The sequence below is a fragment of the Hippocampus comes genome, unplaced genomic scaffold (genome assembly GCF_001891065.2).
Source record: "Hippocampus comes isolate QL1 unplaced genomic scaffold, H_comes_QL1_v1.1 scaffold122, whole genome shotgun sequence".
NCBI lineage: Eukaryota > Metazoa > Chordata > Actinopteri > Syngnathiformes > Syngnathidae > Hippocampus > Hippocampus comes.
Genome location: NW_017842059.1, coordinates 5,158,641 through 5,171,975, shown reverse-complemented (window position 1 = coordinate 5,171,975; position 13,335 = coordinate 5,158,641). Strand labels below are relative to the sequence as shown.

Here is a 13,335-nt window from a genome sequence, read left to right as displayed (position 1 = left end):
GCACCACTCCCGGCCTGAAAAAAATGCAAAACGGATCGGATCACTTCCAGACAGTCGCGCGATGTAGACAGATGTACAGATAGACAGATGGACCAGTTAACATGGACCAACAATCTCACCAGTGTTGCAGGATCACCACGGTTGCCTTTTTTGCAATACATGCGTTCCTGTCTTCCGTCTTTGAATTATTGCAAGTGCGAACTGAGCAAAACAAAATCCTTACTGTACGGGAGAAACCGTACTACCATTCAGCCCCGTAACATTCTTTCCATAGGGGAAACTTTGGTCGCTCTGCGGGACGGGATAAAATTATCCGATCGGAATAAAATTTTGCACACATCCTTGTGTCATAGTATCGACAAGATTTCCGACCCGGCCCGACGAATCCGACAAACTTTTCCAAAATGGACCACCCTAGTGGGTATTTCATGGTTAAAGAATTGGTTAAGTTCAAATTTAAAATTTGGACATCTGTATCGCCGGCCATAGGACACTGCGAGACGGATTTAAATTATGATGAGTAATTTAAGAAATCAAAATAATATTCAAATAACGTAATGCTGGCAGACTGAAAATCATGGAGCAGCACCCTCCCTGAACACACTTTATTGTGCATTGGTCTTGTGCTACAGCTTGAGGTGTAATGTCATTCATTGTTCAAGTGTGCAAAGGTCATCAGCAAAACAAAGACGTCGTGACAATTCAGTATGACAGACAGAAAAACACATTTTTCGGAGCAAACTGATTACCTGTTTGTTCGGTCCTCTGAGAATGTGTGCACGAGCCCCTTCGCACGCTGTCCTCATCGCCTCCATCGAAGGAGTCCCCAACAAGTCAGTGATCAAGTCCAGCTATTGAGAGACCAAACAATGTGTTAAAACAAGGGCATCTAAATATTAGATAGCTGTGCCTGGCTCAAACCACAAGTGAGATGAGGAATTTCCTCAAAATGGTTTTACACAGAATCTAGAAAAGTTGTTTCTTTATTTAACCTTTGCATGTACCCTGTAACCTGATAACATGATAAAATGTCCACTGTAGTAACCTCTGTCCCTGAAAGGGTTTAGCCATATAAAAGAAGTGTGTCCAATTCTTGATCGCTCTTGTCTTTGAAATTTGGAGTCCAGGCAGAGTTACTTCCTATACCTCATTGGAGAATGCCGTTTGAAGGTCCAATATATTGCTGTGCACCTTGACTGATCTTCCTTTTGAGGAGGGATTTCAATAAGGTTAAGGTCGGGGGCGTGATGGGGCCCACACCGTGAGATTTTTTTCCACTTTTTACCCAGAGTGGCTAAAGCTTCTATCGTCCTTTTGAGACCTTTGCATCCGCTGTTGAAAAATAGTCTTCCTGCATTTCTGAGCCCATTGCAAACATTTCTCCTTGTCAGACTTGGTTACAGGTGGCCAAAATACAGCTTCATGCATGACACCAAGACTTCAGCAGCTTCACTGTTACTGTGGCCCAATATCAATTGCTCTTTCAATACCGACAGAAAGGTTCCTTCAGAAGCTTTGATCAGAATGAACCACTTGTCTCCACTGAGTCACACGCAACATTTTTAACTATTCAAGGGCATTGGTTTTCTTCAAGTGTGGATTTGTAGGAACGAGCCCATCAGTAATGAATTGGTAACGCTCACCAGGGAAGCAATCAAATCAAATAGGAGAAGCCTATGCAATTGTTTATTTAAGAAACATTTTGTATGTATAATAATTAGCTGAACACAGTGTGTATATTCAGATCCACTGTTTACCTGCTGGATGGGACTCTGGGCTTGAAAGAGAATTCTTCGCCCCAGCAGCTCAGCAAAGATACACCCAACAGACCAGATATCGATTGAGTTGGAGTAGTGGCGGCTCCCCATTAGGATCTCTGGTGCTCGGTAGTATTGCGTCACCACTTCCTGAGTCATGTGCCGCGACTCATCAGTCTCTTCCACTCGTGCCAGGCCAAAATCACAGATCTGAAACAGAATAATTCAAAGTTTCTATTCCATTATTTTTGCTGTTGACCGAAAACATTTCGATATCAAACAATAAAACAGATTCCAGGTTTTCACATCTGATTCTGATTCTCAGGCTAAGGTAATTGTTTGTAAACAGCAAAAGTAATTCATTCATTCATTCGTTTTCCAAACCGCTTATCCTCACTAGGGTCAAAAGTGATCCAACAGAAATGAAAGAGAGAAGACATTTAGTTACAAGGGGCGGCACGGTGGGCGACTGGTTAGCACGTTGGCCTCACAGTGCAGAGGTGGAAGTTTCGATTCCGGCTCTGGCCTTCCTGTGTCGACTTTGCATGTTCTCCCAGTGCCTGCGTGCGTTTTGGTTTTTGGTTTTGGTTATGTGTACCCTGCAATTGGCTGGCAACCAGTTCAGGGTGTACCCCGCCTACTGCCCGAAGACAACTGGCTCATATCTACTTTTGGGAAAATTAGAGCCTGGCCTACCTATTCCTCTTAGCAGTAAGTGGTTTGCATCATCTGGTGTGTCCCCAAAACAAACACCAACAAGCAAAAAATGTGGTTATGTCAATGGGACACATCCTTAAGTTATTTATCTGATCCGGAAGAAAGCAGTACAGGTACCTGGAAATAAAACCTGAGCTATTGATCCCCCACTTTCATCTTCAATGTCAAACTCAAATGAGCTCAGTGTACAGCAAAAACAACAGAACTGGCCTGTCTGTGCCTTGTCTTTTATAATGATTGTGTCGCACTGCCACACACCTTTAGCACACAGTTGCTGTTGACCAAGAGGTTGCCAGGTTTAATGTCTCGGTGAAGAATGCCAGCCGAATGAAGGTACTTCAATCCTGGTGATAATTAAACAAGAATGGCAAGTTAAAACAAATTCAAAGTACAGTATTTAAAAGCACCCACACAACATGCTATGTCTAGAAGACTTTCTCCCCCCCAAATGTTAATCAATAACCTCAATAGCACTGACCATAACAAACAACAAAAAACATGACTGGAAAATCTTACCTCGTAGAATCTGATAGAGAAAAACCTTGGCGTGGTCTGAGCTCAAGGGCTGTGGTGACACAATGATCTTATGGAGGTCACTTTGCATCAGTTCAGTCACTACATATCTGGCCAATGGTAAGTTAAGTCAAAATAGAAAACGTAACCAATAGCATAAAAGATGAAGACAGCCAAGATTTTATTATCAGAATCGGGATCATCTTTCTTGGCCAAGTATTTGAGGATAAACACAAGGAATTTGCCTCCTGTAGTATAGGCTACATTAGTATTGCAATAACAAATAACTACAATAAACAAAGACATGACATGTAAGTATCGAAAGACTTTTCGTCATGTCCGGGTACCATTGTGCCATAGTACCACTCAATGACAGCTGCGGGACAATGTGCAGAGTCATCGAGCAGAGATAAAGTGAACACTGGTGCAATATACAATGATGTTGGGCAGTTGGTGCGTATAATCAATGCACCATTTTTAAGTGACCATTAGCGGTAATTGTCGTATAACTTTAGATGTGTAATGATACAGAAAGTCCTTGAGCGCTTTAAAGTGTCTGGTGCTGTGGAATATTGATTAATGACAATTGTTCAAGGCTGTAGAGAGCTGGAGCTACAATGAGCAGTGCAGTCGTACTGTTCCACAGTGGTGTGCAAAAATGGAAAGAGCCACTATAGATTTGAGTTACTGTTTAGAATTCAGCCAGCCAGTGACAAATACAATCAATTCAAGTCCAACTGTAATGTGGGAACTCACTCTTCCCTGCCTCATGAAAAAGGAAAAGCTAGCGGTAGACTGGAGCACGTGCTGCCACCCTCTGAGTCAGTCAGACTCTGTCTCTTGCCATACACCAGTTTCTTCAATCAGGTCAAAATGACACTAACATAGTTACCCGGAGTATTGACAGGAGAGGACGTGATTATGTTGAGCACTTCGGAGCAAATCAAAAGTGCAACCGTTATCAAACATTAGACGATGCTGTGTGTGAAAATGATTTTGCATATTGGTAGTGTGTCCTCCCTCTTCCCCAAGGAGCACAGAGAGGCATGCATGGGTAGAACTTTTCATCAAATACAACATCCCCCTCACTAGATCCGCTGCAGTGCAGAGGATTTTCTTAAATCCCCAATTGTTTTTTGCCGTTTATAGTCTTTTAGCATCACTTCAAAAGGTACCTCTGCATCGTGATAATGTCAAGGTAGCATTGATTGACGATTAGGAGGTCATATTAATGCACACACCGCAGCAACCAATTGGATTACCTTCTGAATACTACATTTTAGATTTTAAGATATTGATTAACATGAAAGAGGAATGTTTTCATTCAAGTTACTGAACAGCAAAGTGTCAACAGTCAGACACGTGTGACAGATGCTGGAACTAATGCAAAAGCTTAGACCTAAGGAGGATCGCATCAGTTAAGTTGAACTTTACGCTCTTCACTTTCAGCAGGCACAACTTAAAGTCGCAATGATGCCAATATTAGGAGACGTTCAAGGAAGAGACAAAACACAAACCCGTTGTGGTTAGCTCTGTTCGATATCCTCCTTAAAATTTCAGTTTGAGCAACAGACAAGATTAAGGCAATTGTAAATGTCAAGGATACATTTCTTCAAAGTAGTCAATGTGTGGAGGTTGCAGAATGTCAAGAGCAGAGAGAACCTGAGGAGAGAGCATTAACATAGTTGAGACCACATCTGGGACAAACCTTCTATTAAAACCAATACTTTGATTCTGATATTCATATTTTATCGTTAGCAATAACTACAATGTAAAAGCTAAGAATGCTCAACATTTTTTTGCATTCAGACTGACATAATTCTTGCTAAGACATTCATCATCAAGTTGATTCCCCCCACTGATCTGATCATTTCACACACACACACACACACACACACACACACACACACACACACACACACACACACACACACACACACACGCACACACACGCACAACAGCAGCAGTAAGAACACATATGTAGATTTTCTTGTTTGTGTAATAGTCTGTGGGTTCTCCCACATTTAAAAGAAGATTCATAGGTTGACCGGGCTTGAGATGAAAAGGAACTGTGCTAGCTCAGTTAAAGTTTATATTTCTATACAGTATAACTGTGTATTAATTGGCTCATTCTGAAGAAGCTACCATACATCCACAAATACAAAAGGGGAGCACACCTGTACATGAGTGTCATCAAGAACTTGTGTTGATCATTTATGTATTTTCCCCTGTTCTGTTTGATGTCATGTTTTAATTAAATATGAAAGTACTCACATTTTCATGTTTAAAGAAACATAGCATTTTCAGTTCTCGAAACACCCTCTTGCAGGAAACAAGGTTTTGGAAGACATTGGGCATCTTTTTCAGGGCGACTCGCTTTCCATCTCTGGGATCTGTGACTGACCTGAGGGAAGAGTACAAAAGTTATTTCGTAAGAATCATTTTCGTGAACAGCAATCATCGATTTACATTTCATTTCAATGACCGTATTTATAAAAAACATCGGGACTGATGATAGAGAGCAAGGCTGCATGATCAAAAAAGAACAAACATCCTCACATCTGAAGTTAAGCATCATGGTTCTATGGGGTCAATAATGTATGGTGTTCCACTCAAGCCATTTCATGAAGGAATGGGTTGAGGCTTTTTTTTTTTAACTTCCTGTGGGTGGAAGAAGAGTCATGCGGCCCTGGTATAAAAAAATGGTCAGGTTTGAACACCTTTCTACTGATGAGTCAAACAAGATTTAAATCCAGGGATATCGAGACTGAAGTCTTGTGAGGAGCACAGTAGGTCGAAGTAAGAGCATTTACACTGAGCCCTTTTCAAAGCATCCTTCAGTAAACCTTCTCAAATAGGATCAGTCAAGGAAAACAGATGGCACAGGAATGAAAATCCCTGCCTGTACCAAGACTGCCACTCAAACATCTCTCAGAAGTGCCAAGACCAGTCGAAGGAAGCATGCAAACTTATCGTGCAGCCATACTAGCACGTTAGGTTCCTTTTTTTTGGGCGTGTGGGGGGGGGTCATTGAACTGATTTTCACTGCAATCGGCTCATTGAAGGGTCATGAATTTAGACGAGTATAAAACTCAAAACTAATTATATGTTGCCATTTTCAATTGTGAGTACAATTGACAAAGAAAACTGTTTCATTGATGTCAATGTCACAGCTGCCCCTGTTGTGAAAGCACAATATAAAGATGTATATCATCCAATCCTATCATGGATAAATAAATAAAATGTGGCTAAAACAAAACCTACTGACCAACAATAACAGGGGCGCTGACAGATATTTGAGGCCAACCACTGATGTGCTTTCTGAGAGCCCCAGTCAGTTGTGGGCAACTTTAAATAATTATCACCAGCAGCATAATACTTGTACTATAACCAAGACCTTTACGCCCAATTTCAAGGTTGCCTAATATAAAGTAGAACCTCAAAGATTGAGCACAATACCTTCCTGGATTCTTGTTGCTACAACATCAATTGACTTCATCATCAAGAGTGTATTTGGAACATGTGCATCACCTGACGTGATGAAGACTCTTGCTTCGTCCCTCAGTCATGGCTTCAAAATATTAAGGCAAATTTAAATGTAAGTCTTTTAAAAATTTTTAATTCCAACACTCGAACGAATGCACAAGCCAAAAAAATGCAATGTTTTTAGCATTTGGCCTAAATTATACCAATACATTTCAAAATCAAGAAAGTAAACGTTGTTTATTAGTAATTTTTATGTTTTGATTTTGAGTTTTTTTGTTTGTTTGTTTTATGTTTGCAGTGCATTAGTTCCATTCGGCATTTTTCCCCATAATACCATGGGGTAGGCGCATATGCAAGTCAATACCTTGTAGCACTATATGATGTCAACAATCAAATGACCCTGTTAAGGTATGGGTCCTTGATACACAGAGAAATTACCTGCAAGTTTTGTTGTATTTTATTTTTTTAAGCAAGATTTAAAAGGGAATTACTCTAATATGTTCTGTGCAGCCCCAATAGTCCAAATATGATATTCTGATTAAAATCGAGTTCATGGAATAGGCGTTTAGCAGTAAAAGCCACCCATTTTTGTCCATCTCAGGGAGCGGCCATTTTGCCACCTGCTGCTTACTGAAAAATGACATCCGAGTTGCTCAGAGCCCAGGTAGCACCTTGCGTTGCAAGCATTTCAGCATGCAACATAAGAATAGTCAGTTCATGGTTGTGCATGTATGTAAGATCAGTTAATGATCTTAGACCAGCTAAGTAGGAATACGACAAATAGTCAGTAGGACAGGTTTTGGAAGTGTCAAAATATCTAAAATGACGACAACTTAAGACACACGTGTCAAACTCAAGGCCCAGGGGCCAGATCTTGCCCGCCACATCATTTTCTGTGCCCCCCGCCCCCTGAAAGAAAATCATGTGTGTCAACTTGCATGATCCTTGCTAAAAAAAAAAAATGTACCGAAATGTCAAATTGTCATGTGTAATAAATGACGTTGAGATTTCACAATAATTTTGTTACCCTTAGAATCAATAATGTGATAATGAGATTAAACATCATAACGGCCCTCAAACGTGGCCCGCAACAAAAATGAGTTTGACACCCCTGCTTTAAGAGGAAACAGTTGAAATGGGAAACTATATTAAATTTAATATTTCAGTGTCTAGATGAGTCCCTTGTTAGATCGAAATCTTCAAGAAGGCACTTAATGACTTTATGTAGCTCAATTTTCGAGAATTGGTGAGAAACAATATTAAAAAGTATTTGTATTTGTAGTAAATATTATATTAGCCACCGAGAATTGGTGAGAAACAATATTAAAAAGTATTTGTGGTAAATATTATATTAGCCACTTAACTTAAACTGTCTGAAATTTTTGAGTGAATTGATTTGCGGTCACCTGCGTCCATGGTCCATTGCTTTCATTAAAAGAGCCGCTTTAGAGCGGTGTGACGCGCAAATTGACGCAAGCATCACGATCACTATTTTAGCACTGTAGTCGTGATTTTTTTAAAACACTTTTATTAAAGCAACGGCTTGATAAAAAAAAATAATAATAATAAATTCAAATAGATTGAAACAAGCTCTCCCATCAGAAACAAACAAGCTCTGGTAGGACACCGCCATTTTCAAGCGCATAAATGATGACGTCACTACGCATTAACGTCCAGACAGGGCACGCACAGAGCGGAGAAAACAAGCATTCGCTTGCGATGTGGCCATCGCTGACGATTTTTTTTCTTTTTTTCTTTTCCTTTGTAGAATTCGTCAATACTGTACCTCAATGTGTGACGGGTGTTACAAATTAGCTTTCAGACAGTAATTTCTTAATATTTGGTAGCCCTGCCCTTTCACAGTTTTGCTTTTCAGTGCGTCAGTTTGAAGTGTGAAATAAACATTTTAAATACGAAACAGCTTCTTTGAAGCCTAGCCCATGTAACTGCATGGCGAGCAAAAGACACGAAGCGCTTGCCGAGATTTCGTGTGGCATAGTAGGGCTAAATCTAAATCCTAAACAAACGGTACAATTACAAATAATTTGACATACAATCCTTCGCAAAAAATGCCCTTTCTGAACCAATATCAGTATTTGCCAATGGATGCTACAGCTTCTTGTTTACTTTCAAATTTACCTTGTAGCAGACATGTGACATCATGCATGCTGTGATCATGACCTCGGAACCACTGGTGAAAGGACACTGATTCTCTCTCCTCTTTCATCAATAACCGCTTCAACAACAAAGTGTACGGAATAGATGGAACAGTTACAATTGTTGACATTTTATGTGATACAATGTGTTCTGTCGTTTCATTGTTAAATGTTCTGGAAAGGGATGTGTTACAGCTGCAGCTCAAAGTGCTGAATAAATAAAGGAGTATTATAACCCAGAGTGCCTTACGGATGAAAATATTTTAAAATTGACCCATTCATTGATATTGTGCCGAACAATACTGTGCACCTAATGGCCCATAAAATACAGCATGGATAAATTGGTCAACTGTAGCAATTTTGGGAATTTTACTTTACTTTTCCCATTGGCAACAAGTTTTCGGTGAGTATATAACATACATTTTCACAAACATAACCAACATAAAAAGCATGAAATACATCTTTATTTACTATAGCGCTTTCACAACAGCTGCAGATGAAACAAAGCGCTTTACACAACATATAAACATATTAACAATAAAACAACACAACACATAAAACATTGACAATAATGCAATCTAGTATAATCATAACTATTTCTATATATGCCTTGTTGTTTCAAGTAGTTATAGATGAGTGAAGAGAGACTCAATCTCGTCATACATATCTACTAAAGAGGTCCAAGGAATTAAATGTATACACTCGCTTTGCAAAGACAAATTTGGGTTCAAACGGTTTAAGTGGCCCAACAAAAATCCTATCACTGTTTTGTTGGTTACAGTGTCGTGATTGTGTGATGTTACCACGAGAGTCACCCAGCCATTTTTTTCCATATTATTTTATTTTGAAATTTGAGACTATTTACAATCATAAATTCCCATTTAGGTGTAAACAGTTTTAGAAACTTTGGAAAAATTGACTTAAGACAATTTAATGCCAAATAAGGGCTTGTGGGAACCCTACTCTGACCACAGATTGTATGTGAGACAAACGTTTTTTCATAGAATGCTCAAATGATTCTGACCTTTTCAGGGAGGAAAAAGGCAGGCATACAACCATGCCCCAACTTGTATCTTCAAAGGGGACTATGTGGCTACCACAGCAGGGAACCTTTTCTGAGTTAGTAATAAATAATAATTTCTACTCACAATATAGCCAACGACCACATCAATGACTATTGGCACATCCAACAATCTTTTTGGCTCGAAATACCACCACAATTGATGCAAAATCAAACGAACAAGATGTGCTTTCACTGTAGTCTTTCAGCTTTAATTTGAGGGTATTTACTTTGTACATCCAAATCAGTTAAATGGTGGAGGAATCTTGAATGTGCCCCCCACTTTTTAAGGGAGCAAACGTAATGAGACTATTCGCTGTTCAGTTGTCCCATGGCCAGTCGAGCATGTTGGGCTGCAAATGGAATTGGTTCCCTTCCATTTAGTGATGATGTGACTGCTGACAAAGGCCCCAGGATGAATTCTGAAATGTTTCGGTCAATATTATGTGCTCATATTTAGTCAAATTCTTCACAATTCATTGGATGGTGTCTCACAGTGCAGATGAACAATTACCCCAAGCATATTGAACATGAATTTTACAGGACCAGTTGATTAAAACCACCTGTCTGATATTACATGATGTATTTTTTCCAGTGCAAGGAGCTTTCTTGCACAAAAATTATCATTGAAGTAAGGAAAAAAAAAAAACATTGCTCAACATGAAACCAACACTAAGTGCAATAACTCATTTTGCGCGGGGGGGGTTCAACTTACTCAAAATCTTTTTAGGATTCAGGTGCAATGTTTGTCCATGTCATTCCAAATCCCCCCAAAATTATGAGGCCTACTCACAGTGACTTGGTGCAAGTGCCACCACACCACGTCTGCCATCTAGGAGGGAATGCTGATATTACAACTTAAAACTACACAGCCGGCAAATAGTGTAAAACTGCGTATGACCGACGCATTTATTTATTTTTTTTGTAAATCCCCACATCCCCTGGCTGTGACTATGCAGGGGTCAACTGCTGTCGAGGACACATGCTTGCGTCCCCGAATGTTTTATTATTTTATTATTCATTTTGGAAGGGTTGGGGAATTATTCAAGGGCCCGGTCAGAGTGTGTTCCATGGGTTGCTATTTGCCCATCCCTGGTATATATTGATAGCACATACTTTTGCTTTTTCAGGACACTTTTTTTCTAGGAGGACGTGGTACCGTAATTTGATTGCCATTGTCTGAGAAGTGAGTATTAATTTGACAATACAGTCGACCCCTGCTCGTCGCAACGGCCACCCTGTGAAGAAAAAAAAGCCCCACACATATAATTGAGGCCTGTTATAAATGCACTGTAAGTTGGCTTCAGAAAATCCTTGAAAAAATGCAGTGAAACGACCAATAAGCGCTTTCTTAAAAAACAAGTTTTGGCACCCATTAACGGAAAAAAGAAAATTGCAAATATTTTTTTCTTAAATATTGGGATTAAAACAAACACGGACAGATAAATCCACGGGTGCTGAACCGCGAATATGTGGGGGTCCACTGTTGTGTAAGTGGAAGCAAGCAGTGGTTGTAAACTCCTAGAAACATTTCTAACATTTTAGTTATTGATGAGAGGGGCCCAATAGGTGTAATTTCTGATAGTGGAACAACTTAATACCAGTGTGTGATGTGTACTTGATGAAGCTCTCTGGAAAAGCCTGCTTAATAAAGTGACTTTTGCTTCTAAGCAGTTCTTTTCAAGATGGTGCCGCAGTTGACAGCCGTCTGCAAGAGCTCTGCTTTTTTGTTGTTTTTGTCTTTAGTTTTGTCATATGGTGTTTGTTGTCCTTCGTGTGGACCCGCTGTGGACTGCTTTCAGCGTTTTGGCCACGACATTGTAGAAGAATCTGTGTTTTAAGGTTGCACCTTCTCGGCAGCACGCATGCACCAGCATAAATTTTGATGGTGTGAATGTCAGCGCTATCTGACAGTTGCCACTTGACAGCCCCGATGCGCTTGTGTTTTTTTTTTTTTTTTGGGGGGGGGGGGGGCCTGTAATGGGCAGCATTTTTCACAGCCCTATTTTATTCAGCAGAGATGTGTGTCAGTCTGTGTTCATGGAGCTGAATGGATGGCTGCTGGAGTTGAGGATGAGAATAGAGGAGCGTCAGTGTGGAGTGCGGATGTTTATTTGGAACTGAGAGTCAGGGTTTGGAATTGAAGTGGATTTACATGGGATAGAAGTGAACCAATTTTTTTTTCGTCAATGGATGCTAGAGCTTGTTTACTTTCAACCTTAGCTAGTAGCAGACGTATGGGACGTTATGCATGTTTTGAGCATGACGTCTCTAAACCACTGGTGAAAGGACACTTTGAAACTCTCCTTCCATCTATAACTGCTTCAAACAACAAGGCGTATGTAGGGATAGTGGTTATGATTGCATTGACTGTCCATATCTGATGTGTTGTTTCATATTACTGTATTTTGTTAATTTATGTTAACTGCTATGTCAAATGTATTTTGTTAATTTATGTTAACTGCTCTGTCAAACGCTTTGTTACAGCTGCAGCTGTGGTGAAAGCGCAATATAAATAAAGATGTATTGTATTGCATCAAAGGGTACTTACCAGACAACCCCAAACGCACCATAGCCAATAGGCCTGTCAGGCTCGATATCAAGCTGCTGCTGCAGGTGGTGTGTGTGCTGCTGCTGATGGTGGTGGTGGTGGTTGTGGTGATGATGGTGAGCTTTGACAGCTGCGGCTTGAACTTGGGCTGGAGCCACAGCCGCCGCGGGCCCTGGGGCCTGTCCAGGGGCCGGAGAAGGGAAGTAAGGTTGCTGCTGACCGGGGTTGAGCATCACAGCGGCGGCAGCGGCAGCAGCAGTGGAGGTGTGCTGTTGGATGGTGTGAACGGCAGCGGCGGAGCCCGGGTGCTGCAAGTGATGCTGGCCCACGTGGTGGTGGTGATGCATGTGTGGAGGTGGGAGATGCTGCAGCTGGTGGTGGTGGTGAGGGTGATGTGCAGCCACGGCCGAGGAGCCACCATTATATGCAGCCATCATTTTTGTAACATTTGAAGCTGTTGTGCCACAAAGAGTCATTCACTAATCAAAGTCGAAGTGATGATAATGGCTACCAGGCTCCGACAGTACAATCAATGCAACTTATAGTAAACATAAAGACAGCACGACTTGGGGTTTAGATTCTCTGACTGTCTCTTTATCTACAGGGATTCCTGCCATTCTGGTTAAACAAGGATCTGGCGGAGGGAATAACGGACGTGAAAATATGACTACACAAGTGTCTTACTTCTACCGGGACCTAAAAGCACCAGGATGTACTACCAATAAGGTAAAACCAAAAGAAATAACTGAAAACAACCCGCCCACCCCTCAATAAATAAAAACGGAAGCCCTAAATGTCCCACATGATCATGTTGGCACCCCCTCCCTGCTGACTGAACTCTGCTTCCCTTCAGTGTGGTCTGATGCTTGTCACATGGGAAAACGAGCTCTCATCTTTTTGAAGTGTCCAAGTTTGCCGGACCCTCTGGTCCAGCACTGCTGCCGTTCCTGCCACCCGTGCTCCAGGCTGCCTGGAAATTGCATCTATTATTCCAAACGAAAGCCTCCCTCTTCGCGGAAGTCAGTCCAGGCCCAATAGCTACTCAGTAAACAGTGGTAATCTCCGAGCCCTAATTATCGCCGCTGATCCGGTACA

At 41.0% G+C, this 13,335-nt stretch overlaps 1 protein-coding gene across 1 annotated transcript in view; it reads right to left on the bottom strand.

The window, feature by feature from the left end:
- Positions 1–13,100, bottom strand: part of nlk2 (nemo-like kinase, type 2) — a 20,208-nt gene extending 7,108 nt beyond the window's left edge. The window contains exons 1-7 of the mRNA XM_019861601.1: positions 12,241–13,100; positions 5,262–5,391; positions 4,594–4,649; positions 2,991–3,097; positions 2,733–2,818; positions 1,758–1,967; positions 750–851 (exon numbers count right to left, since the gene is read on the bottom strand). Of these exons, the coding sequence (XP_019717160.1) occupies positions 750–851; positions 1,758–1,967; positions 2,733–2,818; positions 2,991–3,097; positions 4,594–4,649; positions 5,262–5,391; positions 12,241–12,716 (1,167 nt within the window). The 5' untranslated portion in view covers positions 12,717–13,100. The remainder of the gene's footprint in view (positions 1–749; positions 852–1,757; positions 1,968–2,732; positions 2,819–2,990; positions 3,098–4,593; positions 4,650–5,261; positions 5,392–12,240) is intronic.
- Between the last annotated feature and the right edge of the window lie 235 nt (positions 13,101–13,335).